This window comes from Channa argus, chromosome 15, assembly GCF_033026475.1.
Source record: "Channa argus isolate prfri chromosome 15, Channa argus male v1.0, whole genome shotgun sequence".
Classification (NCBI taxonomy): Eukaryota; Metazoa; Chordata; class Actinopteri; order Anabantiformes; family Channidae; genus Channa; species Channa argus.
Genome location: NC_090211.1, coordinates 11,737,197 through 11,754,075, shown reverse-complemented (window position 1 = coordinate 11,754,075; position 16,879 = coordinate 11,737,197). Strand labels below are relative to the sequence as shown.

The following is a 16,879-nucleotide window of genomic DNA, read 5'->3' as shown; positions in this document are numbered from 1 at the left end:
TGCTCTTCCGCAACATTTTTACACTAGATTTCAATACATGAGCTAAGTTCTTCAGTCATAGACAGTTTACTTTGTGGCAGTGATTTGTACCTACTTTTTGATTTGTCAGTCATTTTGTTCATACTATTGCTTAGGCCAACTGGATTAAGGAATCTTGCCTATTTTAGGTTCTGCACCAAAATCAAAGTGACATCTATTAACTATCCTTTTATAGTTCTGCATTCAATCAAAATTCAAGTAGTGGTAAGAATATGTCAGTTACTAGAAGATGTATCATATTCAGTCCATGTGAGATTAATAGCTTCTAATAAGTGAATCCATTTCCAGAAAAGAAAGCTTTAATAACTTAACAATGGAAAAAATAAATAAATAAATTCAGTGATTTGTTAGTTTGCTAGAACCTCTTATTTATCTGTAAAAAAAAAAAAAAAATGTTTTCTGCATTGTTTCAATGCTGTAATTGACCGATTTAATTGTGTTTTTAAATGTAAGCAAATTTAGATTTGGGTGCCAGAAACACAATAAGAAAAGGTTAGGAAAGTGGCAAAATAAAACTGAAAAGTTTATAAAATATTCAAGTAACACTGTAAATGATAATTCAACAGTGAATTGGTAATGGTCAGTGGTAGCAATGATATCTCATAGCTCACCACTTTGTATTTTAGAAAAGTTGGGTTTTATGTTAGGGCTCACATATTAAAAGGCCTAACTGAGAATGGTTTAAATCTCCCTAGCTGTGGAAATATTTTTGCTGTTGACATGTATATTAAAGCAACTGTTTATGAAAGCTCTGCATTAGCTTTGGAATATTTAAGCTGAGTTAGAAAGCTAAGTTGATAGCTGGCAAGTGGTTTGTAGAACAGTTAAAATAAGCAACATGGGTTCAGATTTCATGATAACAGTTAGATATTCATAAGAATTAAACAACTCGCAGGCAACTGTTTTGCACTTATGGCAATCTGCATAAATAATTGTAGTTTCCCCCTCTATTTCGTACTTGTCTGATTAACTGAGAAAACATTCATTTTGCAGTGCAAGCTTCAGTAAGAATGGACAGGCCTCATGGCTATTATTTGCAGCTTGGAAGCAATAGAAGATAGAAGTGCATCTTTCCCAGCTGAGAGCACTACCAGAGGTTCTTGGAAGTGCTCTAAGTTGCACCAAGGACCAAGATCTCTTTCCAGCTGTCTTTGTTAAAAAGTTCATGGCAGTCCCATTAGGCTGAAGGGGAGCAAAGTATCAGATCTGACCAGAGCAGTGCTAGCACCACTTAGGCATTTTGGAAAGTTTAGGTTCTTAATTTTTTATTCAACCTTTATTTAACGAAATTGTTCGATTGAGTTATTGATTTTTTTCAATAAAGACCTAGGAAGCTGAGGTTTTCACGGCACCGCATTTTCCCATGCCAGACAACCTAAGCAGCAGAAGGGGGCATTGACTCAGACCCCTCGCCACCTCTGCTGTGCTGAAAGCCACAGAGCGGGGCTGTTTTTCTTTCCTGATACAGAGCTAGCACTGCTTAGGTTTCAGCTGCTGTCCATTCAGGAGCAGTGCCCATCTGGGTCAGTGTTAATGTCAGTCATCCCAGGCATGCTCTGCAGTGATGCACTACATGATTCACTGCCATTGGACTTGCTCATATTTCTAAATGCCACCCATTTATGCTGCAGGACTTGAGTTCAGTTGTGTAACTAACGCCATTAGGGCTGAATGACTAGCACAGACAGACTTCAAATCTTTTATGCCTCACCAGCATGCAGTGCCGGTGCCAAATCACAAAGGCCTAGATGCAAAAGCGCATACTAATTAAAGCACATGGAGATGCAAACAGCAGGCGAGGCCAAACAAACAAGTCCCCACACAAATGCAAAAACACACACAAGCAAATTAGCACATAGGCAGACGTACTGGGCAGATGAGTGTGCATGTTCACAAGCAAGCACACATACTTGCAGGCATGCATACACACATACACACAGAGTCCTGGTGTCACAGTGGGATTACAATATGCAGTGTCAGTGTGTGGCCTTGTTCTCTTAACTACCCTGTGGTGTAAGTACACAGCAGCAAACAGCTGGCCACCGATTAGGACCATACAATGAGACAAAAGGAGAGTATAACTGAAAGCGGCCACCAGGAGTGAACACACTCAGTCCACTTACACTCTGGACCAACACAACAGGAACACTGGTCCTCACCAAAGCAGGTAGATCATATGTTAACCATACTCTACATACCAAACATCCCGAGTGCTAATAGAAATAGCAGCAGTGAAAGGGCTCAGGTTCTTGGCAAAACATCCCAAAAGTTTAGGTGTTGACTAGACTCATTTGGGAGTAGACAATAAATATCGATATTTTCTACACCGTATAGATAACAATAGGCCAGTGTTGATCCTGATCGGATTGTGTTTAGTATAGTTTGGCTAGTTACTGCCACTGTTCTGTTTTGTATAACAGTGGTGATCACATTTAATTGGTCCCAATTAAATAAAGAATCCAATGTTATCTTTGATGTGATGTGATGTATGGGTCCAATATATTACTGTTTTCAGGTGATGTCTTTTCCCACCCCTGCTATTACAGTTTATATTTATCCATAATTGAGCACAGCCATTAACGAGCCGATGCACTTCAATAATGGCAGCAACCATGATGACTAGCCTATTTCTGGCAGGACTGTAAATCTCTATTTCTGCCATAGCGTATCGTATTACACACCTATGCACAGAGTATTTGACAAGTGCCACATTTAAGGTGAATGTGTAGTAAATACAACAAAAAGCAGCTTACGTACAGATTTATGCAGAGATTTATGAATTGTGTATTCACGCATTCAAGTGTGACACAAAACTTCATGGATTCTGTGTTTATGTGTGTGTGTTTGTCTATTTGTCTGTTTCCCTAAGCACACCATGTTTATTTGAAAGTGTATGCTTACGTTATGGTCAAGACGTTATGGTTAAAATCAAGGTATGCCTCAGGGAAATGAATACATGTCCATGTAAAGTCCTCATAAAACAAATGTGTGTGAGAGAGAGAGAGAGAGAGAGAGAATGAGTGTGTGTGTGTGTGTGTGTGTGTGTATGTGTGTGTGTGTGTGTGTGTGTGTGTGTGTGTGTGTGTGTGTGTGTGTGTGTGTGTGTGTGTGTGTGTGTACGTGTGTGTGTTAGTGTCAGCCAGATGGCCTGAGGCCTAGCTGGAGCTGTGGCTGGCTCTGAGCTGAGCTGAGATGAGATGAGCAGAGGATAAGCTTGGACTGGCCATGGGCTACGATTGTCCTTCACTCTGAAGGAATCCATTAAGGTTTCAGGGTCTCTTCAGCCAACACATACACACACACTCACACACACGCACACATATGCACACGTCCATTTAGTCGTGCCTGTCAGACTCATAATGGCTGGATGACAAAGTGTCTTTCTCAGCAGCAGCCATATGTATAGGTGAATCTAATCCCTCACAGTGAGAATATGACTCATCTCCAGCAATATATAAACTGTGTTAATAACCGTCATATGCAAGAAATGGTTACCAATTGTCACACATACTGATAATGATATGAGCCAATTTGATAATTTAACGAGCTAATTTGCATGCACGTGGCAGTGTGCAAGAGATCTCACACACAAACACACAACAGTCAGGGGCCTGGTGTCACTCTGGGGCAGCTGGTGTGAGGGGATGAAGCGGTTGGCTTCATAATAGAAGCTCCATACAAATTAAGAGCAAGAGAGAGAACTGATTGGATTTGACTCATTATCCTCACACAGTAATTAAAGCCTGAGGGTGGATAGATGCTTAGACCCTCAGACAACAGCATAATTTTGCAGAAGCCAAGCTAGTCTTTTGCCCACACTTGTTCTTTAAGTATGAGTTTCTGCTCTTACTCTCCTGCATACAAACACATACAAAATGCACACAAATGTTTGTCAAGATGAGTAGACATGACATAACGCTTGAAGGTTGGTAAAAAAAAAAACATGCTTTGATCCCAACAGAGTCTGAGAGAAGACATATAGAATTGCAAAAAGTTGGACAAAGAATGGACAAAGATTTTACTTCATCAAAACAATATCAAAAAATTCCATCATCAGCAAACATAAAAGCACTTTAATGACAGTTTCTTTCACAATTTGACCTTGGACTGTGCTATCACAGATGCTCTATAGTTTGTTTTCTCAGAAATAATTGAGTGAGAAGGTTTAGCCTTCCAGGTAGCCAGAAACTGTGATAGGAACTGAGTCACAATAGGAGATTATACTTGTGGAGCTCTGTAGCCTCAAGGGTGACTTTGCTAGCTAGCTGGCTGGATGACTGCTTTTTAGGGGCTGAAATGTGATCAGCCCCTTTTTGCCCCTCTGTCTGTTCCAGCAGTCTTAACACTACTCATTACCATAGCACTGAAGCATAGTGCCAGGGAACTTTCTCCCCAAGCAATTTTTGTAGTTGGGATGTGAGATTCTCCAGTCATAAATTGCACTTTAACTTGCATTAGGCCTAATAGGTCTGTAACCTCTTTTTGCCCAGAGAGACTAGAATGTTAAAAGTATACTGCATATGTCTACATATGCCCTTGAATTAATCTCTGTCTCTACAACTCCCTCATGAGTTATAGGTGTGTTCCTTGGAAATGCATTTTACAGAGGATGTACAAAACAGAGAGTTCTCAGTCATGGGAATCCCTCTCTAGCCTATAATCATCCCTACCAATGTTTCCCGCACTTTATCAGCTTAGTGCTTTATCTGAGCGACTCACTTAGCATGCGAGTTAGTGTAATGACTCGCGGGACTATGGCCTGTCACCACAGACAAGTTGAAGCGTTGTGGCCAAAACTGTCACATCCAGGCAGCCTTCAAGCAGAGAAGTTGTGACAAAGTGACATCCTGAGATAAACCTAAAGGCCTAACATGAGGGTAGAGAGGGTAAGGGCTGTGTGAATTCTTGGGACACTGTGTGTTTGTGTGTGTGTGTGTGTGTGTGTGTGTGTGTGTGTGTGTGTGTGTGTGTGTGTGTGTGTGTGTGTGTGTGTGTGTGTGTGTGCGTGTGTGTGTGTGTGTGTGTAAAGATGCTGCCCCCAAAGCTAGGATGCTATCTCATGTCTTGACTCCTCTGCTTGTCTCCTACAGGCAAAGCAGACAGAGGAGATGAGATGAGAAGCGACTATATGGGGAGTCACCAGTCATGCTATAAGGTCAGAGCACAATGCAGCTCAAAAATGACACATATCCACTGTGGTTAAGGGACATCAAGCTAAGGGAGGGAGAAATGGAATGGCAGAGCAAATGAGACAGGGTAACAGAAAAAGACAGAAAACACCAAAGTAGACACAGGCAGAAGATGAACATGACAACTGTTCATTGTGGAGGCACCAGGTCACCAACACAAAAGGAGCATGCAGACAGATTAGAGGGAGTGGGGACCTCTTATTGTACCGATCTGCTCAACATAGATAACCTCTCTTCTTTGCAGCCCAGTCCTCCAACTGAACTGAATTACAGCACAGCCTATAACATTACATCATTCATAAAAATATAAACATGCCCCCACTGGAAGTAGGATACACACACCATCATGAAACACATAGTCATGCACATATAGGAGCCAAAATTCTTGCAGGCACAGACACACAAGCTCTAACACTCAACCATCCTAAACCTTGAGAACTCTCAGTGTGTGCTGACAAACTTTGCTGTGGGGAGAACTTGCAGGCATAGCAGAGAGATTAAGACAGGCGGTTAAAAAGCCACTGAGACACTGAGCAACACATACACACAAACTTGAGGAGGGAGGCGAGACGGGACGTGCTCATACTGTCAAACCACTTCATTGCTGGCCCCGGCACCTAATTATGCAATAACAGCGCCTCGGCAGGGGGAAACAGCATAGCCCAAAATAAAAATCATCCTGCCTAAAAAGTAGGAGATTCACCCGGTGTAAAATATCCTCCGTCTCCCCTGGGAGGGAAGCTGTGCTGCAGGCTCAACACAACTCTATTCTGTTCTCTGTTTCCAGCACATATCACAAGAGGCAGGCCAGCAGACAATGAGTCAGACCTAGATTCATATAAACACTGTGGTGGAGTAAAACTGCAAGAGCTGCAGGGAAACAGCCACAGGGATAAGGGGAGAATCTAGCTGAGACAGACAAGCAGAGAGGAAAGTGAGAAGACTGGTGAGAGATGATGGTGAGAGACTGAGGAGAAGAAAGTGATAAGAAAAAGACGGGAAAGTGAGACATAAAGTGTGGAGGAGAAAGGGAGAGACTGAATACCATGCAAGGTCTGCTGTCAGAAAGATGTGTGTGTGTGTGTGTGTGTGTGTGCATTTGTAAGAGTTACAAGTCGCATCCAGGGGCCTGTTAGAAAAGATGAGTGTCAAAGCCCAACACTGCTGCTGCATTAGACACTTAATTAACCTCCTATGCGCTAAGCCAAAGGCTTGTACTTGTGCACATAGTGTGTCTGTGTGTTTTACTGCGCATATTTATAAGCTGATCAATGCAGCTGAACGTCCAGTGCAGTGTGTAACATAGTGGGTGCTCCTTCACTTTATTTTAAAATTTGACTGACTCTTATTCATGTAAATCATCCTGTTCACCTGGAGTGCAATGAACATATAGTGTACACTACTGCATGTTCCCCCTTCTTTTTTATTTTTTCCTCTTCATCGTAGCATCATCCCTCAATCCCTCATCCAATTACATCCACTCTGAAAGTCTCTTATTAACTGTCTTCACCTGTGCTCTTCACCACCCCTTAGTTCTCTCCATGTCTTCATTCCTCCCTCTCATCCTGGCCCCCTCACCTCTGTTTTCCTCCCTTCCCTTCCATCCCTTTGTCCTATTTTTCTTCCTCTCATCTTTTTACCACTTCCAACATTTCTCTTTCTCCTGTTTAAGTCTCTCTGCCGTCGTCCGATAGTTGCTGGTAATTAAATTCTTAAGCACATGACATGCTTATATAGATACACACAAGCACTTGTGCATACACTCATGAACCCACCCAACTGGATACACACAGTCCTTCACGGCTACAAAGCCTGAAAGTTGGGCAGCTGGGGCCTCAGAGAAAGAGGCAGCTATCACACGACTGCACAAACAGGAATACAGTCCGCACTGCTTTATGTGGGAGCTTGTTTTCCGCACGCAAATCGATGTACACAAACTAACATACCCCGCGCACACAACTACAAGCAAACACAAACAAAATGGGCACACACACAAACACACTAACACTGTGAATGAATGAATAAACAAAAAGGCACAGCCCCCATATACAGACACAGACACACAAGAGCGGCGTGCGTCAGCTTCAAAAGGAGATTTGAAAGAACACACCACCACTCCGACCAGCCTCTCCCTCCTTCTCCTGTCCGCCCCCAACTCCCAATATATGTTCAAAGGCCATCCATTAACCTTTCACTCACACAGGCCTTTCTGTGATCTACTGCTCTCAGCCAAGGGCTTTGAAGCGAACAGCAACCCCCAGTACTGGGGAGAAAACAGGGGAGGTATCAAACGATAGAAATACAGAAGAAGGCAAACAGAGTAAAAGGAGATGGAAAAGAGGGAATAACAATGATAAGAGATGTGTGCTTTTAACAGATAACAGGCAGAGGGTAAGAAATACAGAGTCGAGAGGTGAAACTCTAGTAGGAGAGGGTGGGAATGCAGTGGAGTAAGGCGATGAGCAGAAGAGGAAGAAGGAGGAAGAGAAAACACAAAGGAGAAAAGCAGGAAAAGGCCAGCAAAAAGGGGGATAGTTTAGGGAGAGCACATCATGACAAAAAAGAGAGAATGTAATAGATGAGGTGTTAGGGGAGAGAAAGCAGAGAGACTGGATGAAAATGAGAGGTGAGTGTCGGAGTGAGAAGCATTGACTGTTGCTAATAGGATGGGGAGCCAGCGAAAGATTGAAAACACACGCATGAGGCAAAGAGACAGAAACAGGGGAAAAAGGCTTCAAAGCTGTTCTTTATTGCAAAATCCAGATGATACGCAGCAATATTCACAAGCCGTAGATTAGCAATTAGTGTCAGTGAAGCCTGTGGATTTCAGCTTTATGGCAGAGAGAAAACATGGCAAAACATATTCAAAGGTCATTTTCAGACAAAATGAGAGCATTTATTTATCTCTATGAACACACACAACACAATGAACCGATCCTGTTGGCCTTTGTCTATAAAACACAAAGCAATTAAAAAAACCTGAAAATGCAATTTGTCTGCATGGTTCCAAATTAATATCACCTATGCATAATGTAAGTCTTCTCTTTGTCTGTGGTTCAATTATTAAACACTCATGTTAAACATATGTTTATACAGTATTTGGTGGAAAACAACAACAACTCTAGACCTCTGATACTGTACTTTATTGTGAGTTCCAGCAACATGTGAAATATTTAAAGCAAACATAAGCTAGCAGACACATATTTAATGTGGATTATAAAACTGATTTTGATCATTATGCTTAGGGCACCATGGAAGGTTAATGAGAACTTATAATTCAGCATGACTTTAACAGCAGCAGGTGTAACACCTAGGAGCAATAAGAAGAAAGTGTCAGTCTCACATGTTCACCTCCGTGACTTCTCTGAATGTAATTTCTAGTGTCATCTTAGTTTTTAAGCTAATTGCTGCACATGCACAACCTCAGTACTCTGCCTGTACTGTGCTCAGTTTTTCAGACCTAATAGCTGCAAAAATTTTGAGTTTAGAGTTTACTAAAAAAACAATAAGGCCATACAATATACTGTTCAGCAAATTATACAAGATGAAGCCAAGTCCAGATGCAAGCTTAGTGGCACTACTCCTTTTTTGCTCCCTCTCAAAATTTTATTGCTACAAGCCTGTCAGAGAATCAATTCTTATGAATTAGTGAGTAGATTGCAGCTTTGAAATTATCATTTTAATATTACAATTTTGAGCAGCTTAAAGTCTACTCTCTCTGTGTGCAAAAATTCAATATTGGATGTGGTTTCAGGTCAAGTATTTTTTTAGATCTTGACTCAGAATTTTAAATCTAGGGTTGAGCAACACTTAACACCCGGTATAACTGTCAGCTCATAAAAAAGCATCTGGCTTACAAAGGCATAGTGAATTCTTTATGTGGTTCTCCATGAAAAATAACTACCTACCCCTGCATTATAGAAAGCAAAATACTGCATTGAGATCACTCCCCATTCAGACATTCTGCCACCATCCAAGGACAGTCAAGAGACTAAAGCACTTTGTTGAGAAGATGTGTAAAAACAGCTAGTCTCTCATCCTTAAATAATAGCTACTGTTCAGGGGAAAAGGCACGGCAGAAAAGAGCCAGAGAGAGGAGGGGAAGACAGATAAAAATGTCTGCGTGTGCACTAAAGGACCAGGGGCCTTTCCAAGCGACTGATCTGAGAGCAAAGGCTTAAATACAGGGGAGATGAGAACAGATTCCAATCGTCAGCTGGCACTGGCATCCTGATATGAGTGGCACACACACTCTCAGACAAATGCTCATACACACACACCTGGACATGTGGACACAAAGATCCAAACAGACTCTGGCTCATACGCATCATTATGTACTCATGGACATGAGCACACACAAACATACAGCATACTTTGTGCATGCACTTGCAAATTTACACTTCTCACACACACTTCAGACTGTAAGGACAAACAAATAGCCTTATGATAGTCTGGATGCCACTACTGTTGCACACAAAAACTCATACACTACACACATGCACACACAGAAGCTTGTACTGTGTCAGGGCTCCATCACGTATAGTGCAGCTGCCTGCAATGTCTGTCACATTAAGCAAGCCTAATGGGCATTCAGAGAGACAACATTGTGTATGAAGTGTTGTACATTCTTGAGGATTCTGGTAAATTAGCGGGACATTCTGTTAGTCAGGGTACGCATGTCAGTCTGTCATGGAGCCTGCTGGGACGGAAGAATGGAGGGGTTTTGTATGTACCACTAGGACTTTATTTGCCTAGGTTTAAATGAGTTTACAATAATAGATGAAAATACGGCTTTTGTTTCACACAGCCACCGCATTACAAAGAGAAGTGGAGAATTGCACAGTGATTTGAAAGGATAAATAGTCACTGTGTGAGATGGGAAAGTAAGTGAGGTTTGTGGGACAGAGCAGGGAAGACGTATGTGTACAAAGCTCATGCTGGCTAGGAACATTTGCGTTAAAGAGGTGCTTTGGCACAGAATAAATGTGTGAGTGTTAGAGGTAAATATTAGAATGTGCAGCCAGGAGTAGAGTGAGGTTAAAGGATGGCATATTAGTGGGAAGTAAGGGTACACATTAGTCTGTGAAGCCATGTGTGATGATCCTGCAGGTTTTCAAATGTGCTCTGATTAGCCTGAGAGTAATTTCAGCAGCTCTAGCTACATCAAAAACTTCTTTGAAATTCTAGTTTCCTTCTTCTCTTTTCTTCTTGTCTTCCCCATACAATGGGTGGAATGTGTTTCTGCCCAATAACATGCAGAAAAATTGTGTGGGTGTGTATGAACACGTGTTAGTGTGCATGTCTGTGCCTGATTCCATTAGAAATTTTTTTTTTCCTAATTTCATCAAACCAAATGTTGTGCCCAATCTTTGGGCTTAAGACAGATAACAGTCAATTGATTATTAATGCAATATTAATACTCCCCAAGTGCCAGGTCACACAGATAGTTGGAGGCTTATTTTCACACCAATACACACACCCACACAAACAAAAAGCAATATAGCGCCAGAGGCCAAATGTGTCTGATGGAACAGAACGTACGCTACACAAATCCAATGTTACAAAAGCCGCCAAATTAAAATGGAAAAAACAGCACCTACTCAAATTAGAAATGCACCTGGCCAATAAGAGCTCACACAGAGAGTGCTAAAACCAATACAACACAAACACCCTCCCACACTTGTTTTCTTTGACTCCTCCTGCTTTGTTAAAAGCCCCTCCCAGTGGAAGCCATGTTGCTTCTGGATGCTCTTCTTTCCCTCATCCTAACTGTCCATCACCCAGCGGCTCATTGGCACAGAGCTGACTGAGAGCATACAGCAGATGGTGTGCTGCTGTCTGTATGGCAGGCCACTAGCAGGACACCCAACGACCCCTCCTTTCCCTCCACGGCCCTCTGCCTCTCCCTGCAATCACTGCTCCTCCCTTCCTGCACACCTTCCAACACACACTGACCCTCCAGCATCACTTCAGCCCAACCAGGTCACCTGCTGCCAGGCCTACACCAGCTTACATAGCATACACACACAAACACGAAATGAAATCGCTTATGGTACATGGGACATTCGAGGAGGTCACACATATGGCACCATTACATGCACGGATTCCTCTTTATACTCTCGCCACGCTCCAACTGACATCAAGATGACAAGAAATTTTATTGACATTCACACATAAACCTTCTACCTCATTCTCTCTCTCTCTCTCTCTCTGTCTGTCTCTCTCACACACACACACACATACACACACAGACACACTTTCTCCTACAAACTGTTTGGTTAAGCAAATGCAGCATTTCTTGCCAGGTCAGAACATTGGTATACTTACAACCTTCATCAACTAACTGGTGCATAAATATTACATCCTCATTTGTAATAACCTGGTCAGGCTAGTCACAGGGCATACTGAAGCAAACATGGGCTTGTGTGCAACATTACAAAGCGGCTCTGTAAAGTAATTCAATATGCATCCATGTTGCATATAATTTATATTACAAAATTGTGAATACATACATTATATATATTTGCAGATATCCTCTGTAATATTTTGTGAATTTATAAAAAAATACAACTCATGTCAATGTCAATGTCAATGTCAATTGTCAATGTCAGTATTTATTACATACCTTGTGAGGATGGAGCAATGTTGCTGAATGCTATTGTGCAGGTAAAGATGATCCAGACTGCAAGAGCCATGTTGGAGGCTGACCAGGGAGCAGAGCAAGGGCCGACCTAAAACGTAGAGGTGATCAGCAGGCACAGGTGAGCGGACAGCACTTCCTCAGCTAACACCCCCCCCCCCCCCCCCCCCCCGAGGGTGAACCTTCAGGAAACAAAGAAATGACAGAGAGGTAAATGCCTCATTAAAATGTGTACAAAAAGCACCAACAGTCAATAAAAGGACAAAATGCTACTGTTTGTTTTTTTTATTCCTCCCTGTCTCAGTATGGCATTTGAATTAAACAGTGTTGACTAATTCATTTTGTATTTATTGCTGAAATATGTGATAATCACTCTGCACAAAACTGAGTTGCCTATGGCTGGTATAGCATACAAAATATTTCAGAGGAAGGGAGAGGAGAGGAGAGGAGAGGCTCCCCCTCTGGTGGTCAGGTAGAATGATCCGACAGACAGATCTGAGGCCATTTTGTGCAGGATGGCTTGGCAACAGCTGTTGCCACTACCAGCTCATCACTCTACAGTATTTGAATGCTTGATTGAATCAGACATGCTACATATGTTTGGGGGCTGTTAATGGAGCTATATTCAGCATGTGAAAAATACATGTCTTCTGTGTGAAAAGGCAGTGAAAAGTGGTGACTCAGTCAGCAGTTATGTAGGACTCACACATTTGCCTAATGCAGTAAAGCACAATCTGGAACTAGCTCAGATTTTTTTAACAGTAGAGCCTGCTCTGCCCCTCCAACTAGATAAAGAAAGTGGTAGATACTGTATTGCTAGAGCTAATACTCATTCTGCTGAGCCTGCTGATGAAACAGATAGATTGGATTATGCCTATTTGTGTGTATATTTATTTTTATGGTATGGTTGATGTTGGGTTCTGACAACCACAACAGCACTGATTACACCCGGAAAGCTATATGGTGTCACTAATGACGTCATCAGTACATAGACACATCACAAACATACATTACATTACACACACAGGCAAACATTACATTTAATGTTGGAAACAATTAACAAACCCTAACATTCCCTCCTGTTTATCAGTATGTGATCCTGCTAAGTTATCTTCTACATGTGTACCACTTAGTTTCCTATTTTCAGTACCATTAGGTGACCTCAAAACGAACCTATGCTGTCAGGATCTCTCTGCACTTCCTGTCTGTGGACTTTTATTTTGTGGCCCTTCTCCCTACTTCCTTGGTTTCCTTGGTTCCTTTCCCCAGCTTTGCTTTCGTTTGTCCCCTGATGGTTTGCACCTGTTCCCTCCTCTATTTAAGTTCAGTCTTCCCCTCACTCCCCTGCCAGATCCTCGTCGTTAACGTGGTCACTGCCATCGTGGTACCTGTCTTCAGTGTCGCTGTTGTTACCGTCGTCATTATTACCCTCATCAACCCCACATCTGTATGTATGTTTCATGGACTCTTGCATTCAGGACTCTAGTTTCTTGGACATTTTTCTGGGACTCTGTGCATCTGTGTCATTTGGTCTTAGGTTTGCTTTTAGTTCTCAATCAGTGTTTCTTGTTTTAGTCCTGTTTTCCCCGCCAGTTGCTCCCGGGTTTTTTGTGTTTTAGGGTTGCCTTTGTTTAATTCAGTGTTTGGCCTAGTCTCTAGTTTTCTCCCCTAGTTTTGATCCTGGTTTTTTCACGTTTAAGTATGCTTGTGTGTTCTTAGTTTGCCAGAACTTTATGCTTAGTTTGTTCATGTCTGCCTCCCCTTATTTCGTGTGTTTATGTGCTCCCCCGCCTCTGTTACTTTGGTATCTTACCCTTCCAGTGTGTTTTAAGTTGTGCTTTGTTTTACTTTAATCATTATTACGTGTGTTCCTTTGTTCAGTAGTTTGTCTTTTTATATTTCTGTTAGTCTTCTTAGCCTTACCCTTGTGTTTATATAATTTTATGTTTATCTGTCCCTTATTCATTTAGTAGCCTTTGTTTGTTCGTTAATTTCCTTGTCTAACTTGTGCCTGAGTCTTAGCTGTATTTATTTTGGTAAATTCTGTTCTGAATCCGGGATCTAGTATCTTCCTGTTAGGAGTGACTTCTGTTCACCATTTTAGTATCTGTTAAATAAACACTTTTTTCGTTCATCCCTCGCACTGTCTCCTCTCTTGGGTCCATCCCTTAACCAAAACGCTGATATTAGGATCTGACCAGACTAGGACCCAGAGACGTGGAGTGGTTTTTCTTTCTCTTTCTTTTTTTTTTTTTTTCCCTTCCCCCCCATGGATGCCACAAAGGCTTTCATGTCTGTCTCTGGGTATAGACCCCAGACTCAAGACCAGACTCCGGTCCTGACCGGTTATGAAGGGACCCGTCTGGCATTCTGTTCTACAGGCGTGGGCCCACGACGTAGAAGGTCCGAACCTCAGACCAAAACCCAAGTCCCTGATATCCCTCACTCTGCCCCTGACACTACCCCTGAGTCTGCCACAGCACCGTCTGCCCCTAGGCCAGTCTGCTGCCCACCTGTTCCTGTTTTGGCTCCCGTAAAGTCGACTCCATCAATACCTGAGGTGTCAGCTCTTGTTTCTGGGCTGTCTTCATGTACGGTTGACGCTCTCCCCCACTCACTCCCGAGCAAGTCTGACCAGTTTGCCACAGAGCCACAGGTTGTCGGACCCTCTATGCACAAAGACGCTCAGCAAGACATCGAAGGGCCCAGCACGCCAGCTCTTCTGAAACCCCAAGCCAGGAACCTCTCTCTAGCACCGCCTCAGAATCTAGCACTCCAGCTATGTCAGCCCAGGAAGCTAGGGAGAGGGCGGAGTTCGAGGTAATTGACAAACTACTGACTGTACTCAAGGCCAAGCTGAAGGTCTCCCTCCATGACCCTGCTACCAGCTGGGCCCTTGTTCAGCGTATGGAGGACCTAATTCTGTCCCGGCCTTGGCTACGGGAAATGGGGCCTGCTATCATGCATCTGGCCAGTCTAAGGGACCTTCGGACCATGCTGGGGGCCCAAATCCCCTTGCCTGTCCAAGTTGTGGTTCCCCCTGGACCTGAACCTGCTTCTACTTGCCCTGCACCTGCCTCTGAACCCGATTCTGCTGTTCCTGCTCCTGTCACTATCCCAGCTCCTGCCTCTGAACCCAACTTTGCTGTTCCTGCTCCAGTCACTGTCCCAGCTCCTGCCCCTGAACTCGATTCTGCTGTTCCTGCTCCTGTCACTGTCTCAGCTCCTGCCTGTAACCCGGTCAGCATCTCACCCGGCCCTGGCTCTGCACCTGTCCCTGTTTGCCCAGGTGCGGTCCAGAGGTCTGGGTCAGCCACCACTCCACCTGCTCCTGTTCCGGGCCGCATCAACGCCGCCACCTCAGCTCCTCCGGTTCCTGCTCCTGGCGCTGGGTCGGCCGTGGTCCGGCCTGGCTCTGCTCCGGTTCCTGCTCCTGGCTCTGGGTCGGCCGAGGTCCGGCCCACTCGTGATCCTGTTCCTGGTTCCGGGCCGGCCGACAGTCCTTCTGATCATCTCCCAGCCCTCCACTACGGGGCTTCTGCCGTCGCCGCCGGCCTGCTGTCCGGCCCCCGGAGGGCTTCTGTCGCCGCCGCCGGTTTCCTGTCCGTCGCCGCCGGTTTCCTGTCCGTCGCCGCCGGTTTCCTGTCCGTCGCCGCTGAGGGCTTTCCCGTTTTTAGTCATAATTTCTTATGGAATGGGTTATTTGGGTTGTGTGAGGGCGGCCGATTATATTTATTTGGCCATCTGGAGTTACAGTCTCGTGCAAGGTGTCCAGATCTACCACAGTTCCAACAGTTTTCACCTTTCTGACCTCTATTAGCGCCTCCCCATGCACTACCTCTTCTTGGACCTTGCCTTCCCCCTCTATCTTTTCTCATTTGTCCCCTGCCTGGCCCCTGAAAGTAAGTTTCTCCCATTCCCCATGGTTCTTCTGTGCTGTAGCAGTAGCTTTCCTTTTATTTAATTTTATCACTTCTTGGGCATGTTGGGCATAATTCATAGTGTGTGGAACATCATCTGTACGATGATTGAAATTGTGCTTCCTTATGAAATCTGAAATGGGTGGCAGGAACCAATTCATAAGAGCTTGTTTTAGTTGCTGTTGGTATAGGCCATTAGCATTATCATTATCATTTACACCACTGTGTTGTCTAAAAACTTTTTCGAGTCTGCCTCTGTACTCGAAAACATATTCTATCCTTTTGTGTGCATTGAGAAATTTTAGCATAATCTGGAGTTCGTCTAAACGCTTCCCCCATTCGGTCATACATCCCCTGAGTCTGGGCTAGTAAGTCACAGTCCCTGCTGCGAGTTTACTCCAGCAGCATTGTTTCCCGTATATGTACCTTTTACTCTTCCCCAATTAAAAGTGGGCATTTCTTGAACGTCTGTTCTACCTCATAACCATCTAGGTTGTAGGATAACACGAGGAGTTTATGATTTGTTATCCATGAGTCTACGTCTGTATACAGGTAACCTAAACTTTTACAAGCTTCAGTACATTCAGCGTCTGTCCAGGGGCGGTAGATGCGAATGGTTCGCTCACAATCCTGGTCTATGCCAATATGTGGGTTTGCTACCTCCACCAGTGGGTATGCACCTTCTATACCTGGGCCTTGTGGAGGGATAGGCACAGGGCCAAACCCATCACATTCTCCATCATACTTTATAGTTCCATGTTTTTGTTCAACGCCCTCTAAATTTGGATATAAGGATTGAGTTTCTGGTGCAACGGTGGCTACCAGATTTTGTACGGGTCCACTATGTTTGTGTCTCATTTGATTTCATACCGGACTTCCAATGGGAATAAATCCTGATGAGCCTCCAGCTCTTCCTTCTACTCCCTGACCTTGTTCTGTCACTCTTTTGGCTGCATCAGCTATCTGACGCTGCCTCTCATGCTCTCTACGCTGAAGGTATGCATCTGAAACTGTTCCTGTTTCCTCATCCGGTTTTACAAGTGCAGCCGCCTGCAGTGCAGCTGACCTCCTCTTTCTTGCTTGGTCTAACC

The 16,879-nt window shown here is 43.7% G+C and overlaps 1 protein-coding gene across 5 annotated transcripts in view; it reads right to left on the bottom strand.

The window, feature by feature from the left end:
* Positions 1-16,879, bottom strand: part of adgrl1a (adhesion G protein-coupled receptor L1a) — a 96,219-nt gene that overhangs the window by 41,587 nt on the left and 37,753 nt on the right. For 2 of the 5 annotated variants that reach the window (XM_067477099.1, XM_067477101.1), the window contains one exon: positions 11,854-11,959. The exons of 2 other annotated variants lie outside the window; for them this stretch is intronic. In XM_067477099.1, coding sequence (XP_067333200.1) covers positions 11,854-11,923 — 70 coding nt within the window. In that variant the 5' untranslated portion in view covers positions 11,924-11,959. Of the gene's footprint in view, positions 1-11,853; positions 12,051-16,879 lie in introns of all 5 variants that reach the window. One more of the 5 variants, XM_067477100.1, reaches the window with a different exon arrangement.